The sequence below is a fragment of the Gracilinanus agilis genome, chromosome 3 (assembly GCF_016433145.1).
Source record: "Gracilinanus agilis isolate LMUSP501 chromosome 3, AgileGrace, whole genome shotgun sequence".
NCBI lineage: Eukaryota > Metazoa > Chordata > Mammalia > Didelphimorphia > Didelphidae > Gracilinanus > Gracilinanus agilis.
Genome location: NC_058132.1, coordinates 340,849,332 through 340,868,436, shown reverse-complemented (window position 1 = coordinate 340,868,436; position 19,105 = coordinate 340,849,332). Strand labels below are relative to the sequence as shown.

General features: G+C 41.9%; 1 protein-coding gene across 2 annotated transcripts in view; it reads right to left on the bottom strand.

Moving 5' to 3' along the window:
* Window positions 1–19,105, bottom strand: part of ADCY5 (adenylate cyclase 5) — a 255,962-nt gene that overhangs the window by 55,645 nt on the left and 181,212 nt on the right. For both annotated transcript variants that reach the window (XM_044670042.1, XM_044670043.1), the window contains 4 exons: window positions 11,449–11,560; window positions 9,718–9,845; window positions 6,654–6,812; window positions 4,513–4,654 (listed from right to left, as the gene is read on the bottom strand). In XM_044670042.1, coding sequence (XP_044525977.1) covers window positions 4,513–4,654; window positions 6,654–6,812; window positions 9,718–9,845; window positions 11,449–11,560 — 541 coding nt within the window. The remainder of the gene's footprint in view (window positions 1–4,512; window positions 4,655–6,653; window positions 6,813–9,717; window positions 9,846–11,448; window positions 11,561–19,105) is intronic.

The window sequence follows — 19,105 nt, the reverse complement described above, 5'->3', positions numbered from 1 at the left end:
TGGAAAAAGAAGCAATGAACCATGCCAGTGTCTTTGCCAAGAAAACCCTCAAAAAGGGATCATGAAGAGTAGAATGCTGAAATGACTGAATAACCACCACGAGGTCATATAGATATGAAGCAGCAGAGGCTGGATTTGAGTTCAGGCTCTCTGACTCCACTGCCAGGACTCTTTCCTCTAGAGCAGTGATGGGCAAACTTTTTAAAGAGGGGGCCAAAGGAAAGGAAATGCTCATCTGTCAGTCTGTGTCTAAGGCAACTCTTTTGAAGTTTCATTGTATTGTATTTGTCAGATTAGGAATAACGTTCTGCTGGGGGGATAGAACATTTCAGGAGGCTGCATCTGGCCCAAGGGCTGTAGTTTGTCCATCACTGATCTAGACCATTATACTTCCTTGGTAGACTTATGCTTGGGCTCATGTCCCAACATTCCCCTGCCTTGTCTCTGCCACCCCCCATATACATGGAAGTGAAGGAGCTCAGTAGATAGAGTACTAGGACTGAATTTAGGGTGACCTGAGTTCAAATCAAACATCAGGAGCTTCCTGGCTCTATGACCCTGGGCATGTCACTTGACCAATGTCTGCCTCATTTTTTTCAACTGTAAAGTGGGGACAATAATTGTACCTATCCTCCAGGATTGCTGGGAGAATTAAATGAGATAATATTTGTAAAGTGCTTAGCTTGATGCCTAGCACACAGTAGGGGATTAAGAAATGTTTGCTTCCTTCCCTTCCTACATAAACAATCTTCCCATCTTGAATGACCTAATTTTTCCAAGGAAATGACCAGTTAGCTTCAAACTCCCAGGGTAGACAGAGAATTCTGGAAAGAACTCTATATCTTCTCCCAAGAGAAGGAAAACAGAAGGGACCCAAGCCCATGAACAAACTGTCCCACCCAAGGACGGGTCTCTAGAAGACATACCCTTCCTGCTCCACAAAATACATCTTAGCCCAAGGAGAGCCCCAGAAGAGATGGATGCTTGGAGATCTGGGTTTTGCTTTTGATCTCAGGTGGTAGAGATGCATATTTACCTACAGCCTCTGGAATGGTCTGGAACTGTCCCAGTGAAGGGCAGGTAGAGCAGGAGACTGGACGATGCCTTGTGAAATCCCAACTTAAATTCTTTGGACTGAGGGTAAAAGGGATCTTCTTATGAGAGACAGCTGGGATATAGTGGAGAGGGAGGGGACAGCACGAGAGGGAAGGGGGCTTAAGAACTGATCCAATCAATGACCAACCATGTCTCTAGAGGACCTATGACAAAAGCACACTTGCTGGCTCCTCACAGAGAGGTGATGGACATGAGGTGCACAGACATACATTGTTGGATGGGTTCGTTATGCTTGATTACATTACATTAATTGTTACAAGGGTTTTGTTTTTCTTTTTAAAGGGGAAAGAGTTAGAGTTAGAGCATTAGCAATTAGCAATAATGATGCCCCCCCCCAAAAGAGGGTGCCTATAATGTTTTTTAAATAGAAGGAAGAAAAAGAATCCAGAAGGGAACACAGAAAAGGAAGACAGTTCTGAAAGTAACACAAAGACTTTATTGTACATTTTTTAAAAAAAGCAGAATGACATGGAGACATATGGTTCCATCAGAGACTCTTCCTTTTCTGTTCTGTGAAGTATATGGAAATGCTCTTTGGGGAAATATTAAGGTTTAGAATTTAAAGCTGAAGATGATAGGGGAGAGAGAGAAACATGGAAAAAAGGCATTTACAAGAATGAGAAACCCTAGAGTTTTCTGGGAAACTAAGAGAAATTTCTGGTGACGAATATGAGAAGTTATAAAAGCATAAAAAGATGTCTGGGGTATAGGCCGCTTTCACAGCGTAAGCAGCCAAATGTGTTTGCTGCTTAATCAGCGTGTCAGTCTTCTTTCTAGCCAGAAAGTTTGCAGAAAGGAGAAGATTGGGAGGGGGGTGGGGAGGAGAAGAAAGGAGAGAAGGGAAGGGAAAAGGAAGGAAGAGAGAGGAAAGATGAGGAGACACACAGGGAGAGGAGACTCAGAGAGGTTGCTTGCTGATTTTCAGATTAAGAACAGGATGCATAAAGTTATTAAATAAAAGTAGATAGGGATAAGCTAGGTGGCTCAGTGGATTGAGAACTAAGCCTAGAGATGGGAGATCCTAGGTTTGAATCTGGCCTCAGATACTTCCTATCCTGGGCAAATCACTTAACCCCTACCGCCTAGCCCTTCCTGACCTTTTGTCTTAGAACCAATAAGCAATATTGATTCTAAGATGAAAGGTAACAGCTAAAATAAAATAAAATAATAAAGGTAGGGGAAAATGAATTAGTAATAATAATCATCAATAAATAATGAAATGTAATAATTGAATTCCATATCTATAATTTTATATTTGTATATTTTTTGAAATTTTTATAATTCTATTTAATGACTACATAATTATGTATTAATAATAATAATAATAATAACATATTATGGGCAGTTAAGGCTAACTCTCTAGACAAAGGGAGAGGCGAGGATATGAAGAAGGAGGTAAAAGACCAAGAACCACTCCCCCCCCCCCAAAAATATACTGAGGCAGAAGGCAGAGACATAGACATAGAGTCACAGAAGCCTACTCTCAAGGGATGGGATAGACTCCACATGTGAGAGAATCACAGGGCACACATTTACGTGGGCTTTTATGGAATAATATTCTCGTCTTCTGTCTTTTAGGGAATAACCACTAAAGCCTTTGTTTACAGCCTCACTATATTTTTCCAGCTATTGGCACAAATGGGAATGCTGCTTTCTGCTCCTTACTTCATGATCCTAATGAAATTAAAGAGGTTGGATTCATTGTGGGAACTGGAGATACCCTGGAACTATATTAGGGTAATGATTTCTCTATGATTTTTACCTACTGTGTAAAATAATGCTTCCTTTTTTTTTGTCTTCAGTTTACCTATTTTAAGCTCCCCAACAATATATAACAACTATAGCTAACATCTATAGCAGCTAAACTTCACGTATATATGTGTGTGTATATAGAAGATATGAATACAAATTCATCTCAAATCCATATTAACTATGTGACCAATTATCACCTGTCTGCCTCAGTTTCTTCAGCTGCAAAATGGAAATAATAATAGCGTTTAACTCCTAGGGTGGTTGTTGAAAGAATCAAATGAGTTAATAATTATAAATCACTTAGCATAGTGTCTGGTACCTAGTAAGTGCTTAATAAATTTTTATCGTTCATTTATTTGTGCTCACAATCCAGTGAGGTAGGTGTTCTTACTATTGCTATTTTATAGATGAGAAAATTGAGGCTGAGAAGGGTTAAGTGACTTGCCCAGGGTCACACAGATTGTAAATGTCTAAAGCAGGATTCAAACTCAAGTCTTTCTGACTCCAGGTCTCCCTTTCTCTCCTAGATGCTTTGAGGGATTGCTCCCTTGTTGTAACATTCTGGAACAAGTGAACTACTCTGTCTTCCCCTATGCCAAAGCCTTTGGATCTAGTCTTTCCAAACAGAGAATTTCTGATTGTTTTGACCAGTCACCACATTAGACCTCCACTTTCTTCTTAGGACTTTAAATTGCCCTTCATTGGATCATCTTCAGCTCCAAGGTGTGTGTGTGTGTGTGTGTGTGTGTGTGTGTGTGTGTGTGTGTGTGTGTGTGTGTGTCTGCATCTGTGTCTGTGTTTTCTCTGAGCTGGACAGAGAGAACTCTACAGGGAATGTTGGGCTCAAAAATGTCATGTCTTTTTACAAAGGGAACTGAAGAAAGAAAATGAATAGGATCCCTGGAGAAGTTCCTGTAGAAGAGCCAGAACCAGACTAGGGTGACTTGGGCTTTTCCCCAGGGCTCTGCTATCTGGAGAGCCTTTACTTCCCTTAGCTATCCTTTAGTAGCACAGAAAAGACTTAGCTAGCACCTGCTCACAGGGAGAGCTAGTCAAAATCAGAAGCTGCCCGAGTCCTCCCTCACCTCATGGTCACCCCTAGGAGAGTGACCCTGTGGCTGGTCAATGCCTTGCTCTTCTTTTTCTCTATAGTGACCTCCCCAGAGGCAGTCTGGAGGTATTCTGAAATCTGTTTCTATCTGACACAGGGTGATATCCGAGAGTCTCCCTGGCCCCTTTTATTGAATTTACCTTAAAATATTGATTAGGGGAGCAGATAGGTGGCTCAGTGGTTTGAGAGCCAGGCCTAGAGAAATAAGGTCCTGGGTTCAAATCTGGTCTCAGACACTTCCTAGCTATGGGACCCTGGACAAGTAACTTAACTATCATTGCCTATCCCTGACTACTCTTCTGCCTTGGAATCAGTGCTGATTATCAATTATCAATTCACAGTATTAATTCTAAGACAGAAAGAGTTTTTAAAAATAGATTATAAGGAACATTTATTGTCCCAGGTAGGTTTGTGATGCTTTCCCTGGACAGCAAAATTGATGGTTTCAACTCTGGCTTGGGGATATCAGACTATCCCTCTAAATGTCCAGAAATGGATACCCACGTTCCTCTGGCCTCCCTTCCCAGACTCACCCTTTTCTGGGTGCAGCGCAGGATGAGAAAGGTCTCTATACTGTGTTCCTTGAGGTAGGCATTGCGCTCGCCCCCGCAGCCGGGTTCTACTTCATAATCACCATTGAGATAGTTCAGCGTGGCCTTGGTGATATGGATGCGCCTATGGTTCAAGAGATGAAATTGAGGAACAGAGGAAGGTCACAAGAAGACAGCATCTGATGTGCAACTTGGAACCAGCACTGATCTTAAACCATTCCCCCGCCCCCAACTTTGATCTTGATCTAAAGCCCCTAAACCTGAAGTGGACTTCTAATCTCAGCCCCAATCCTAATGTCAGCTTGTTAACCTATCAACCCAACAACCTATCCTTTCTGTTCCCTGCTAGCTCCCTATTGTTGATCCATCTCACCACTAGATAAATAATTATTTCATAACTCTGCTTCCATAGTCACTCAGCCCTCCCTCTACTGTATCCTGTGAATTCCTACCAGATTAATCTTTCCAAAGCACCACTTTGATCAGGTCACACTCCCATGCTCTAAAACCCCATTGCCCAGAACAGTGGTTCCAAACCTGTGAATTATGAACCTCCTAGGGACCATGTAGTTATTGCAAGTGGTCCGTGAATCCATAAATAAGCAAACATGCCTTTTGTAGAATGAATAAATCATAAATATTGCATCTTTATGTATTCCCATTTAAAAATAAACTACCAAAAGCACTGCAGAATTCCTAGTGATTTCTGGCATTGCATATTTTCTCAAACAACAGATATGTGAGAGTAACAACTCTCACGAGGATCCCAGAAATGTTCTGACATGATAAAGTGATCTTCATCTGTGAAAAGCTTAGGAAGCACTGGTTAAGGGCATAAGTCTGGACTCTTTAGCCTAGATTTTAAACTCTTTGACGAGACCCCAGCTGGCCTTTTCAGCTTTGTCTGCATCAGCCAATCTGAATCAACTATTTCCTAAACTTTTAGTTTTTGCTTTTAGGCCATTCTCTCTGCCAGGAAGTTTTGAGATTCAGTTCAGCTCTACAGAAATCTAGCGTTCTCCTGGGTCAGGCACAACATGCAGGACATTTAGGATATAAAAGCCTAAAATGAAAGACAAGGCTCCTTTCCAGCTTCCTTTTCCTATTAGACTGTTTGCTCCTGGAGGGCAGGGAATTTGTGTCTTTTCCTTATTTGATTCTCTAGTGCTTAGCAGAGTATCTGACATGTTGTGCTCTTGATAAATGCTTATTGACTATTGACTACGGAACTGGTCCCTGCTTTAAGAAGTAGATGGGCCTACCTAGTCTTGAATGTCCATTTCAAATGCCCTCTTCTCCCAGGTGCCTGTTGGAAATGATTTGCCCCTCTGTATTCCTTTAGCTTGTACACACGTGTCATATTCTGCCTTGTTGTTTGTTATAAAACTACAAAATCATCAAATGTAATAAATCTGGAATTATGCCCAAAGAGTTATAAAACTGTGTACACCTTTTGACCCAACAATGCACATCAGAGTCTGATGTGATGTTTTGTTGATTGTCTACATTAAAGTATGGGATGGAGAAAATGTCAAAAATGCAGATTAATCATAAAAGTGTGCCATGTGAGGGACAGCTAAGTGGCTGAGTGGATAGAGAGCCAGGCCTATAGATGGGAGGTCCTGGGTTCATATCCGACTATAGACACTTTCTAGCTGTGTGACCCTGGGCAAGTCACTCAACCCTCATTGCCTAGTCCTTACTGCCCTTCTGCCTTGGAAACAGTACACAGTTCTAAGACAGAAGGTAAATATTTGAAAAAAGCATGTTTTTTTTCCCCTAAGAGCTGGTTGTTTACCAGCATATCACTGCCCCTTCTCCTACCTGACTAGACTATATACTCCTAGAGGGCTAGGACTGAGAGATATACAATTTATTAGTCAATGAGAGCCTGATATCATGGTATAGCTAATAAATAAATACTTTCTGAATGAATGAACAAAGGAATACATCTCCCGAATATTCTGACATGACCCAGATGTAATAAGCCTTCTCCCCTTCTCACCCAATCTTAGGCTGAACCTCTGACTCCAGAGGACAGTGAGTTGACAAGGGCAGGCTCAGGGGACTTGGAGACCCAGCTCCGGTGCTCAAAAACGAATGGCCTGGCTTAGGTCACTCACCCAGCTTTGCCTCCTGCTTCCATGTGGTTGGCTAATGTCACATCATTGGACCAGACATCAAATTGCCACTTCCTTAGTCCTAGCACGCCACAGTGTACTCGACCACTGTGAATCCCCACACGCATGTTCACGTTCACCCCGGTCACCTCTCGGACCAACCTGGGGAGAAAGGATGGATGAGGAAGGATGTGGTGTTGTGGAAAGAACGGTGGAAGGGAGAGAGCAGAGCTGAGTTCAGGGTCAGCTCTCCACTCACTACTAGCTACGTAGTTAGGCAAACTACTTTTTCCCCCCTCTGTGATGTTCAGTTTCCTCATCTATAAAAATTGGAAAGGTTGAACCAAGTGGTCTTTAAAGGCAAGCTCTCCTATTCCAAGCTGCAGTGATTCTAAGGCTTTGGGAGTCTTTGGAAGAGTGGGGAAGCCAATGGGACAAGAACTGAGGACGAGAAGGAAAGAAGGCACATCATAGCACAATAATGATGGAGATGGGTCGTCAGAGAGTAAAGAGCCGCCCCCTCTGGTTTTCTCCAAATAAAGGTCCTGAGATTATATACATTCTGGAAACAGGGTGGCTCTTTTCTTTGGGACAGGGCTTTCTTCTCACGCACAAGATGGCAGAAGCTGCACTTTCTACCCATGACCGCAAGGTGGTGCAGCAAGCCAAGCCACCACCACCAAAGTGCCTGGCAGTATTTTAATCTAGAGCCCCACGTTTTCCCTCTCCACATACTTCTGGTTTATGTCTTTCACCAGTCAATTAGGATGCACTTGGGAAATGCGAACTCATTTTAATATAATCTGGAGCCAAGCATCATTTGGAAGGGAATTTTGCTGCTGCCAAAAAAATATTCCTACAATGCACTTGGAGGAAATACAGAAATTACTTCTAGATTATCTGTTGTTTGGGTTTAGCCATACTATTCTCTTCCTTCCCAATTAACTGGATAAGGGAAGAATACTCTAAATACTTTTTGGCAAAGCATGGGAATGGGAGGGGGTGCAAGGGAACGAAGGTTGACTCAGTGCCACTGGATTTGAAGTTAGAGGACCTAAATTCAAAACTGGGCTCTGTCATTTTACACATGACTCTGTAAAGTCAAATCACTTCAACTCTCTGGGCCTCAGTTTCCTCATCTGCCAGATAGGGGTGGGGTTAGATGAGATAATCTCTAAAGTCCCTTCTAGCACCAAGACTAAGATCTATTATTATCCCAGCCTGGGAGAATAAAGGCAGACCCAAGAAGGAAAGAGGATGAAATATCCCTTCCTGAGGGGAGTGGGTCCTGCTCCCAGGAAGCTGCATGGGGGGGACAAGCATCATGGAGTCATGCCTGTCCAGCCTGTCCCAGAAGGGTCATTCTGGGCAGCACACTCTAATGATTTGGACAATACAGCTACTGTACACTATTGAAATTAGTGATTCCCAGGACAAGAGCGAGAGGCTGACACAGCAGGGAAAGCTCATTATCAATCAATTTTCTTGTCACAGGGAAGAACACTTTGCAAATCCAGCAAAGGCAGATCCTAGCCACCTTCCTTTGTCCCCATAATAGACTACATTCCCAATACTTAACTTCTTCCTTAGGTTCTTCTCTTTTCTGGGCTGGGTCAGTATCCCCAGGGAGGGTTATGTACAGGTAAGATACTATGGGGTGAGCTCTAGGACTGGGGTTGAAGGACTTGGGCCCAAATTCTAGCTTTGCTGTTCACTGCCTATATGACCTTGGGCAAAGTCTTTCTGACCCTCGGTGCCTTGTGTGTAAGATGAAGGAACTGGACTAAAGGACTGTTAATATCTCAGATTCCATATGACCCTGTGAATTCAAAGATTCCTTAAGTTAAATCAGGGTGTTTCAACTTAAAAAAAAACTTTAAAAAAAGGTTTTGATAACTTTATTTCAACGTAATTGGCTTCCTTTATAATCTTATGTATTTTGTTTTATACATTTAAAACCATAACACATTGCTTGCATTCTCAATGAGGAAAGAGGGGAGAAAAATTGGAAGTTAAAATTGTAAAAACAAAACAACAAATCAAAGGTTAAAAATAGCTTTTACATGTAATTAGGGAAAATGAAATATTAAAGAAAAAAATAAAATGAACAAATAAACAAAAAAAACCACCCCAAACTCCAAGAGGGGAGTCTGTAGGTTTCACCTGACTGCCAAAGAGGTTCATGTCACAAGAAACTCGGGGTGTGACAGAAACCCAAGATTTGATCATGTCTATACTTCTATCTATCCACAGATTCAGATGAAGGCTCAAACAAGCCTAGATTTCAATTATGTAGGTCTGTCCCTGGAGACCAACAGATGGTTGTTACTCTTTTTGGCATGTCTTTAAATGGGATCTCATCTCACTGCTTCTCCAAAGTTTTCATTGAAAAAGAAGTCCTGGGGGCAGCTGGGTGGCTCAGTGGATTGAGAGCCAGGCCCAGAGATGGGAAGTCCTGGGTTCAAATCTGTCCTCAGGCACTTCTTAGCTGTGTGACCCTGGGCAAGCACTTAACCCCCATTGCCTAGCCCTTACCACTCTTCTGCCTTGGAAATATACAGGATTGATTCTAAAACAGAAAGTGAGGGTCTTTAAAAAAAAAGAAAAGGAAAAAAGAAGTCCTTCATTTCCCTGACATCTGTGATCTAAACTCAGGTTGGAGGGAGAACAGAATTAAGAACTCAGGTAATTTAGAAAACAAAATTTATCAACATAATTTAAAAAATAAAAAAATCAAATAATGAAAAGAAATGATCTATGACATTATGGTTATATTTCAGTGGCCTTCATGATGTATTCAAAACTACCTAAATATTAAAATTAATAATCCCATCAAGGAAAAAATAAGAAATTAAAAAAATAAAAATTAAATTAAAAGATCTAACTGAGGCAGAATGGGCTCAGACCCCCCCAAAAAAAGGTAGAAATACAAGAGCGGGCTTTTTAGCTCTACAGTTAACTCGTTGCCTCTTTCTGATTCACCCTATTATCGACACCACCACTCTTCCCTTTCCCCCTCCCTCCTTCCTCTCCCTGCCCTCCATAGCTTTAGGAGCCCAATACTTACGAGATGGCTTCAATCATGTCCATGCCCATCTCCACACAGCAGTGAGCATGGTCAGCCCGGGCCTCAGGAAGCCCAGAGACACAGTAATAACAATCTCCCAAGATTTTAATCCGTAAACAGTGATTCTCCTACAGGGGAAAAATATATATAATTATTTTTTTAACCCAGCAATGAAATGAGGAATAGAGAAGAGCAGGAAACAAATGGACTCATGGAATGCCTCAAATAACTTGCCTTTTAGGGGCAAGCAAGCCCAGATCTGACCCTAGCCATAGCCAGCATAGCCGGCTTATCAGGTGAGGCTGAGCCCAGAGGGAGTCCCAGATGAGCCTGGGACAGAGCTATGGGCCTGAACACTCTGGCCAAGTACATTCCCACTACCTAGTGCACATTTATCTAAAGGACATTATGGAAGAACAATGAACACATTTATTCATTAGAGTTCTACTGTTTATAGGTATTTTTTTTTAAATAAAGGGCAGTCCTTCATTAAAAATCTGGTGACTGATTATAAATATAACTCCAAATCCCCTCGGTGGCTTCCATAATTTAGACATAGTTGTGAAAACAGGTATTTTCTTTTAAAGCCCCCATAAAGTGGAGGACTGCAGAAAACAAACTATCTCATGTTAGTAACAGAACTGCAAACAAGAGCTAAATTAATGAGTGTGCTCTTACCCCATTGGTTCCAGATTCATCTTTAAGGCTAAAATTCAACTCTTCCTCATGTTCTTGAGGATTATATTTAAGTATCAACCTAGCCTTTGCCCCACTACCCCACCCACTCACACTCCCCATACCACCACTGCCACCACCCATATACATTTCTATCTGTTGTAGAATTCTATCTGTTCTAGGTTTGTAAAATCAAGTCACTTAATACAATACCTCTCTAGACCTCATTTTCCCCATTTACAAAACAGGATCAAGATGGATGAAATGATCTCTTAAATTCTGCCTACCACTACGATTATAATTTCTTATCCCACCCTGGGTGAGGGGGGGCCCAGATAAGTTTGGGACAGAATTATGGGCCCCTGGAAATACAGACTCATTTTATTCTCTTAAACCAAACATCCCTGGCAAGGTCAGTCCGTTGCTAAGTCAATCATTCAGTCAATGTGAAGCAAAAACAAACAAACAAACAAACAAAAAATACTATGACTGGAGTTATCCACAGCACTTCCTGCCTGCATCAGCATAGATGCTCGAGTTGACTTCTATTGTGAGATCTAAGCCTCCATTTCCCCCATTTGTAAAATGAGCCCAAATGAGATCTTAAAGCCCCCCCCCCCCAGCGCTTACATTTTCTAGTTTTTTGCTCTTGTGATACTGTCACTCTGTCTATGTGTACAGTGGCAGCTGAAAGTCTGCTGTGACCCACAGCTCCCTCAGCCCTCCACCTCACCCTGTCTGTGCATTTGAACAATTTGTCCTGTTCTGTGATGATAGCATCTGTCTGTGTCTTCATCTCTCCTCCCTTTGCAACAGCCCGAGGTCTTTGCCCACATGTCCCTTCTCCCTACCTCCCATCCTGATCCACCCCACTCCAAACCCCAATCCAGCTTTTCTATGGCTGAAATTCACCAGTCAGTTTCTGAACACAGCTTCAAGGAGTCCTGGGTGACAGGGGCTCCTAGAAGGTTCCCAGAAGGCTTTAGACCACACTGGTCACGTTTTGCTTCCACATGGCCTTCAGAATGGTGGGAGAAGACTTGAGGGGTGACTTACTGCGGCAAGTTTGTCGAAACGAGCAAAAAGCTCATTGAGAGTCATGACGAGCTCCTGAGCCGTACATTGGGAAGCCAAGCTGGTGAAGCCTTCAATGTCTGCAAACAGGATGCTGGGAAGACACAAGGGGAGGGAAGAAGACAGGGAAGAAAGGCAAAAATGAAGGGAGAAGAGACAGCAGGAATGGGGACAGCAATTCTGCCTTAGGGTTTTTTGGACTGGGTGGGATTGAGGGAAAGAGGTTTAGGGTGTTGGGGCATATAGGAAAAACTACAATAATGGTGGTAGGAGGAGAGAGGAGAAATGAGACCAGAGAACTGGATAGTTCTGCACATGTAACTTCCCTTTCCCTGGTTGAATGTAAGCTCTCTGAGGGCAAGGATTTTTCCTTTTTGTCTTTGTAGTTCCACTGTCTCACCCAATGCCTCCCAAATAGCAAGAGTTTAATAAATGCTTGAATGAATAGCTTTTCAGTGGCTGCAAAAGACAGCTGCAGGCTTCAGGACCAGATGAGCTAATATCCTCCAGTTGCCTACAGAGGCTTATTCTGGTCTTCTCTCCCTTTATTTCTAGGGCAAACAGTCTAGGAATTGCATTTGTGATCACTCTCGCCCATCCCCCAACATCTACCTCTATTCCCCAATAATGTCCTTGTCCTGAAGAGGGGAGTTAAGAGGAGGGAGGGACAATTCTCTACATTAAGAGACAGCTAAATTGAGTGCTGGGCTTAAGAGTTAGGAAGACTTGAGTTTGATTCCTGCTTCAAAAATTTGTTAGTTGTTTGATGATGGAGAAGCCCCTTAATTTCCTTCCCTCAGACTCTATTTCCTCATCTATAAAATGTGGGCAATGATAGCACTTAACTCATAAGATTGTTGTGAGAAATAAATGAGATAACATACCCTTTCCAAATCTTAAAGTGCTATATAAATGCTAAGCAATAATGATGATGGTGATGGAGGCGATAGCTAGCATTTATACAGTCGTTGTTGGGTCACTTCAGTCTTGTCTGATTCTTTCTGCCCCCATTTTGGGGTTTTCTTGGCAAAGATACTAGAGTGGTTTACCATTTCCTTCTTGAGCTCAGATTAGATAACTGAGGCAAATAGGGTCAAGCGAGTTGTCCAGGGTCATACAGCTAGTATGTGTCTGATGCTGGATTTGAACTCATGAAGATGAGTCTTCCTGATTTCGAGACCAAGGCTCTATGCACTGCACCACCCACTTGCCTTTATACAGTGCTTTAAGGCATACAAAACTACTTTACAAATAGCATCATCTCATTTTACCTTCATAACAACCCTGGGAGGTATATGCTATTATCTGACAGAGGAGGGAGGAAGTTTAGGCAGACAGAGGTTAAGTGACTTGCCCAGGATGGCTCAGATAGTTAAATGTCTGAGACCAGATATGAGCTCAGGTCTTTCAGATTCCAGGTGTGATATGCAGAAATAGGCAGCCATTTTCTCTAGGTGCAAGTTAGCAGTTTGCCACTTTGGAACACAGAACCTGGCAAAGCACCCCAGGGCATGTGCCAGGGTAACAGTTAAAGATAGGGTATAAATTGGGGTCCACAAACCCCTGAGGTCTTTACTCCTTTCTCTCATCTCAAGGATTAGGGAGGAGGTGGTGGCAACTGAGCCCCTGGGAGGTTTGGGAGATTTGGATTAGGCAGGCAGGTAGGGACAACATTCATTGCCAGCCAAATCAATATCTTATTGGCATAGCCAACAACCTTTAAATCAAGCAAGTGTGAACAGCTACTTTCAAGTAACAACAGCTTCTGACCCAGGGGGGCCTGACAGCCTCTGGGCTCAGCTACAAACAGCAACAGAGTTGGGAAGTGTCCCTCAAGGCCTTCCCATACTCTGCACCTTAGGAACAATTTGTGCTTCAAGATTTATTTTAGTTTCAAATATTTAGGCGAGATCATTTAGGGTACCCTTCACCCACCTTTCCTTCTCCCTCTTACTTACACTCAGTTTGATAACAAATAAACTCAGTTTAATCCTAAAGCCTAAATAATCTTTGAAATCAACTACTTACCTTAGTAACAGTAGCTAGTTTCAAGCAGTCAGATCTGAATAACATCTCTAACTGGCAATAGTCATTTCCAAGCCAGTGTGATCTTTCATTTCAACCTAAGGTTTCAGGAACTCCCATTCTACTTCCTGGAAGCCCCTACCAACTGCCTGGCTGGATTGGTTTCTAAGGCTTTGTGGTTTAGCAAAGAATCTTGAGCTCTTAAAGGAGGCTTAACCCAGCTGGTGTGGGAACAAACTCTAGCTGTGGTTAGGGTCTCTCTCTCCTTATTTAAGCAGCCATCACTAGCATCTCCTGAGCCCCTTGCTGCTCATAACACAGGTCCTGTGCTCTATCCATCCCACCACTAAGTTTATACTGTTCATATGGGATAACTTGAGTCTGGGGGATAGGGAAGAGTGGGAGTCTTGCCCACAGTAACATCAGTAAGGAGAAAACTTGGTCTAATACTCAGGACTTCCAGCTTACAGGCTTGGGTTTCCCAAGATATAACACTGTCCTGCCTGAGCTGTCCAGTCTAAAACTCCTCATAGCCAGTCCTGAGTGTCCTGACTTTTAATGACCCTGAGCAATCCTGCTTCAGGACTGGGATTCCTAAACTAGCCAACATTTTCCTAATCAAGAATAGCAGGGCAGCCTTGGCATCTGTGTGCCCATTACTCAGACTTTGCTCTCTGTCCTACCCCATCCCTAAGTTCCCCTCTCCCTCAAATGCAGCCTGATAGTTGTCTACAGACCTGGCCCTAGGTATCTGCCTTCAGGGAAGTTCCTGGGAAGGAGAGGAGATGAATGTCCATTAGAGATCAGGGATGAAAACCCTAACCCCATATTGGCAACCCATGGCACCTGTGCCCCAGCATGCAGGAGGGGGCTGTTCCGTTCTCCCTCTCCATAGCACCTGATGACAATTTTCACATGCCCCATCCCTCTGTCCAGCAGCCCATTGCAAGCACTTCCTCCTTCTGCTGTCTGAGGTAATGTGGGGGCATGGTGGTGGTGCTGGTGTCTCACAGGTGCCTTAAGGGTACAGTTTGGGCATATAATCTCTAAACGGTTCACCTAATCAATTCATCTTTTCCAGGAAGCTTGTCCTATTTAACCCTAGAATCTTCTCGTTGTCCTTTCAATATTTTCTGGACAAACTGTATTAATGGATGTATTGTTTTGTAAGGAAGTGTCATTCAATTCCAACTCACCAAAAAGATGGTGGGCTAACCAGAAGCAGAGCTCTAGCTCCTATTTCTTTAAAAAAAACCAAACCTCCCTAGTACAAATCCTACCTCTGAAATTTAATTAGCTATGAGACCATGGACAAGTCACTGAGCCAACCCAAATATCAATTTCCTCATTTTCAAAATGAGACTAAAAATATCTTTAGACTTTAACTCACAGGTATATTGTGAGGGTCAAAAAAAGAAAAAAAATACATATATGTGTATAATACATGAACACAATATATTTAGAAATAAAATGTAAAATATAAATATTTATTTAAAAAACTTTAGTTTCTAAAGTGTTTATATATATATATATATATATATATATTTGTTTTTTAAATTTTTTAAACCCTTAACTTCTGTGTATTGGCTCTTTGGTGGAAGAGTGGTAAGGGTGGGCAATGGGGGTCAAGTGACTTGCCCAGGATCACATAGCTGGGAAGTGTCTGAGGCCAGATTTGACCCTAGGACCTCCCGTCTCTAGGCCTGACTCTCAATCCATTGAGCTACCCAGCTGCCCCCATGTTTTTATATTTTTGTAAGGCATATATGTTTATAAATATACTTTGAACACTTTAAAGTTTTCAAAATACATCTTAAAATATTAATCATTATTATCAATACACATTAGTTCATTCTAGCACACATTGGGATGTCCATAAATGCTCTTCAATTGACAATCAAATATAGAATAAACCAAGATGAAGAATTATGGCTATTTTAAGTGATGACTTTGAAAGGCAGTCTGAGATGACATGATAGTTTTATTTAGAGACCCCCCAAGAATCAGTAAAGAAATCATTTAAGACAATACTTTAATAAGATAGCAGGATATAAAATATATGCCCCAAGGTCAGCAGTGTTGCTATACAATGGCAATATCAAAATCCAGGAGGAAATAATAGAAATGGAAATTTCATTCAAAATAACCAAAATACATTAAATATCTAGCAAGACATTTAAGATTTATAGAAATACAATTACAAACACTCTTTAAAGAAATAGATTGACAAGTAACAAGACATTCATTGCTGATGGTTGGGCTGTGCTAAAATTTAAAAAATGATAGTACTGCAGGTTTAATGTTCTACCAAACAACCAATGGGGCAATTTTATAGAACTAGACCAAATAATGAAATCTCTGGTGGCTGTGGTAGTGGGTACTCTACCCTGTTTCCTAGGCTTTTGTTCATCCAAGTATTTTCCTCTAGAAATGTAAAGAAATTCCTCTTTAGATACTCCTCGATCAAGGGAGAGAATGCTTTGTAAAAGGCTTAGGGTCCATACTCCATTACCACCCCCTCCACAAACATGCTGGGAGGAAACATGAGAAAAGAAAAGAGAAAGAGAAATAGAATGAAAGAGAAGTAGGTAGAAAGAGACACACAGACAAGCAAAGGTAGCTAGGTGGTTCTGTGGCAAGAGCAGGAGGTCTCAAGTGACTTTAGATATGTATTAGCTGTGTGACCCTAGACAAGTCCCTAAAAAAGGGGTCACAAAGGGAGGATTGCTTTATTCTGGAAACAAAGTGGGAAAAGCCTCCTAGACTTGGACAGGGACACAAAGCATCAGTCAAAAAAACATAAGGAAAATGGGAAAAAGTCAAAACAAAATGGTTTAGTAGTTGAATGTTGGGCTTCAAAATCTCAGTTCAAATCCTCCCTCAATTTCTCTCTCTTTCTCTGTCTTTCTCTGTCTCTCTCTGTCTCTCTCTCTCTGCCTCTCTGCCCCTCCCTTTCTCTCTCTCTCTCTCTCTCTCTCTCTCTCTCTCTCTCTCTCTCTCTCTCTCTGCCTTTCTCTGTCTGTCTGTCTGTCTCTGTCTGTCTTTCTCTCTCTCTCTGTCTCTCTGTATTTCTGTCTCTATCTCTCTGTCTTTCTCTGTCTCTCTCTGCCTCTCTGTCTTTCTATGTCTGTCTGTCTCTGTCTCTGTCTCTCTTTCTGTATCTGTCTCTGTATCTCCCCTTACCTAAGTTTCAATTCCCAGATAGAAGAGCAGCTAGGGCTAGGCCAGTGATGGCAAACCTTTTAGAGACCATGTGTTCAGACTGTAACCCTCACATCGCATGTAAGTCCCCTACCCCCGCCTTACCCCAGACAGGGCCACTGACAGGGGGACAGGTCATGAGAGAAATGCCCTTGGGAGAGGGGAAGGGCAGCAGCCCCCTCCAGCACATGGGCCATAGGTTCTCCAAAACGGAGCTAGGCAATTAGGGTGACTTCCCAGGGTCACACTGCTGAGAAGGGTCTGAAGACAAATTTGAACCCAAGACCTCCTGTCTCTAAGCCAGGCTCTCCATCGTTTGAGCTACCTAGCTGCCCCTTGATTGTATGCTATTCTAAAGCCTCCATGGTTTTTCTGCTCCTCCACCAGAATCGAAGGCACATTTCTCTTCTAGCATAAAAAGGATTCTGATTAGTCATATGCTGGGCCTGGTGAGCTCCAGTGTTCTAATGGGTCTAAGCAAATAGCAAAATATTGGTCCAAAGGCCAGAACTGCTCAACCTCTTACCCACTAAGTTTTAGAGACTGATTCAGACTTTTAACAATGTATTAATTAATTGATTGGCTCATACTTAAGGTCTAATTATTCATGAATAATCTTAGCAACCTTATCATGTCTGAAAAATTACAAAAGACAAAAATGGTCAAAGCTGGAGAGGTTTAGGAATAAAGGCATGTGAATATACTGTAGACAAAGCTAGGGCAGGGTAGTATAATGGCTCTGGAGTTCGAATCTTGCTTTTATTAATAATGCCTATGTCATTTGGGACCTGAATTTCCTCAGGTGTAAAATGAAGGGGCTGAGTAGAGGGTTTCCAGATCCCTTCTAGCTACAAATCGAGGATTCTGTGGATTAATCTAAACCTTATAGAAAGCAATTTGATATTATACTAGAAAAACAATTAATCCACATACAGATATGTATAGTTATAAATATCTGATTTGATCCTCATGCCTCACAGGATTAACTGTTATTATCCACATTTTATAGATGAAGAAACTGAGGCAATCAGGGCAAAGTGACTTGCCCAAAATTATATGAAGAGTACGTGTCTCAGGCCAGATCTGAATTCAGATCTTCCTGATTCCAGGCCCAGTACTCTATCTACTATACCATTTAGTGGCCCTATTATAAACACATTAAAGGCACTGTTATAAATATTTGGATGTAGATGTAGACATGGGTGTGTGTATATACATATATTTACATAGATCCCCAGTAATACAACTAGTAAACATATACCCCAAAGAGATCAAAGATAGAGGAGTCATACCCAAATATTTATTACAGTGCCTTTTATATATTTATTATTATTTTTTAAACCCTTACCTCCTGTCTTAGAATCAATACCATGTATTGGTTCCAAGGCAGAAGAGTGATGAGGGCTAGGCAATAGGGTTAAGTGACTTGTCCAGGGTCACACAGCTAGGAAGTGTCTGAGGCCAAATTTGAACCCAGGATCTCCCGTCTCTAGATATGGCTCTCAATCCACAGAACCACCTAGCTTCTCCCTTTTATATATTTATAAATAGGATGATGAGGTGATGCAATGGATAGAGTATTGATCAGGGAGTCAGAAAGACCTGAGTTCAAATCTGCCCTCAGACATATAACCTCAGCTGAATAACCCTGAGCAAACCTCTGAGATTCTGTTTGCTTTAGTTTCCACAACTGTAAAATGTAGATAATAACAGCATCTACCTTTCAGATTTGTGAAGATCAAAAGAGATAATATTTGTGAAGTGCTTAACTTAGTGTTTAGTACATAGCAGGTACTATATAAATGCTTATTTCCTTCTCCTTCCCCTCTTGTAATAGCTAAATTAGAAACTGAGGAAGAAAGCATTACCTTTCCTATTGACAATTCAAATTAATCAAGATAGGATATTTTCTTTATATGGCTTTATCAACTTCTAGAATTAGGAAGGAGCCAGGGCATGAACTAGGCCCAAGGTTAACTATACATGCAGCAAACAAAAGGTAAGCATGGGTTGGCCAAGGGCAGGCCCAGCTCAGGGCACTATGCTCTTTACCCTTTGGTGCATGCCACCAAAATATACTTCCTCCTCCCTTTTGCCTAGCCAAATCTTACCTGTCCTTTAAAGACTTGTCCTATGTCCCCTTGAATCCTTTCCTAGAGGATTCCCATGTCCTTCAGGGGCATATGACAATATTCATTCCCTTCTCTGAATTCCTAAAGTATTTTCAAGTTTGGACTATACATCCCAGCACCTGCTTCTGCATTTAGCCTTGAATTGACTCCAGTCATTTGACAGATTTAACCTTGTAGCCCCAACTAGATTACAATTCCCAGAAGCCAGGAAACTTCTCTCTCTCTCTCTCTCTCTCTCTCTCTCTCTCTCTCTCTCTCTCTCTCTCTCTCTCTCTCTCTCT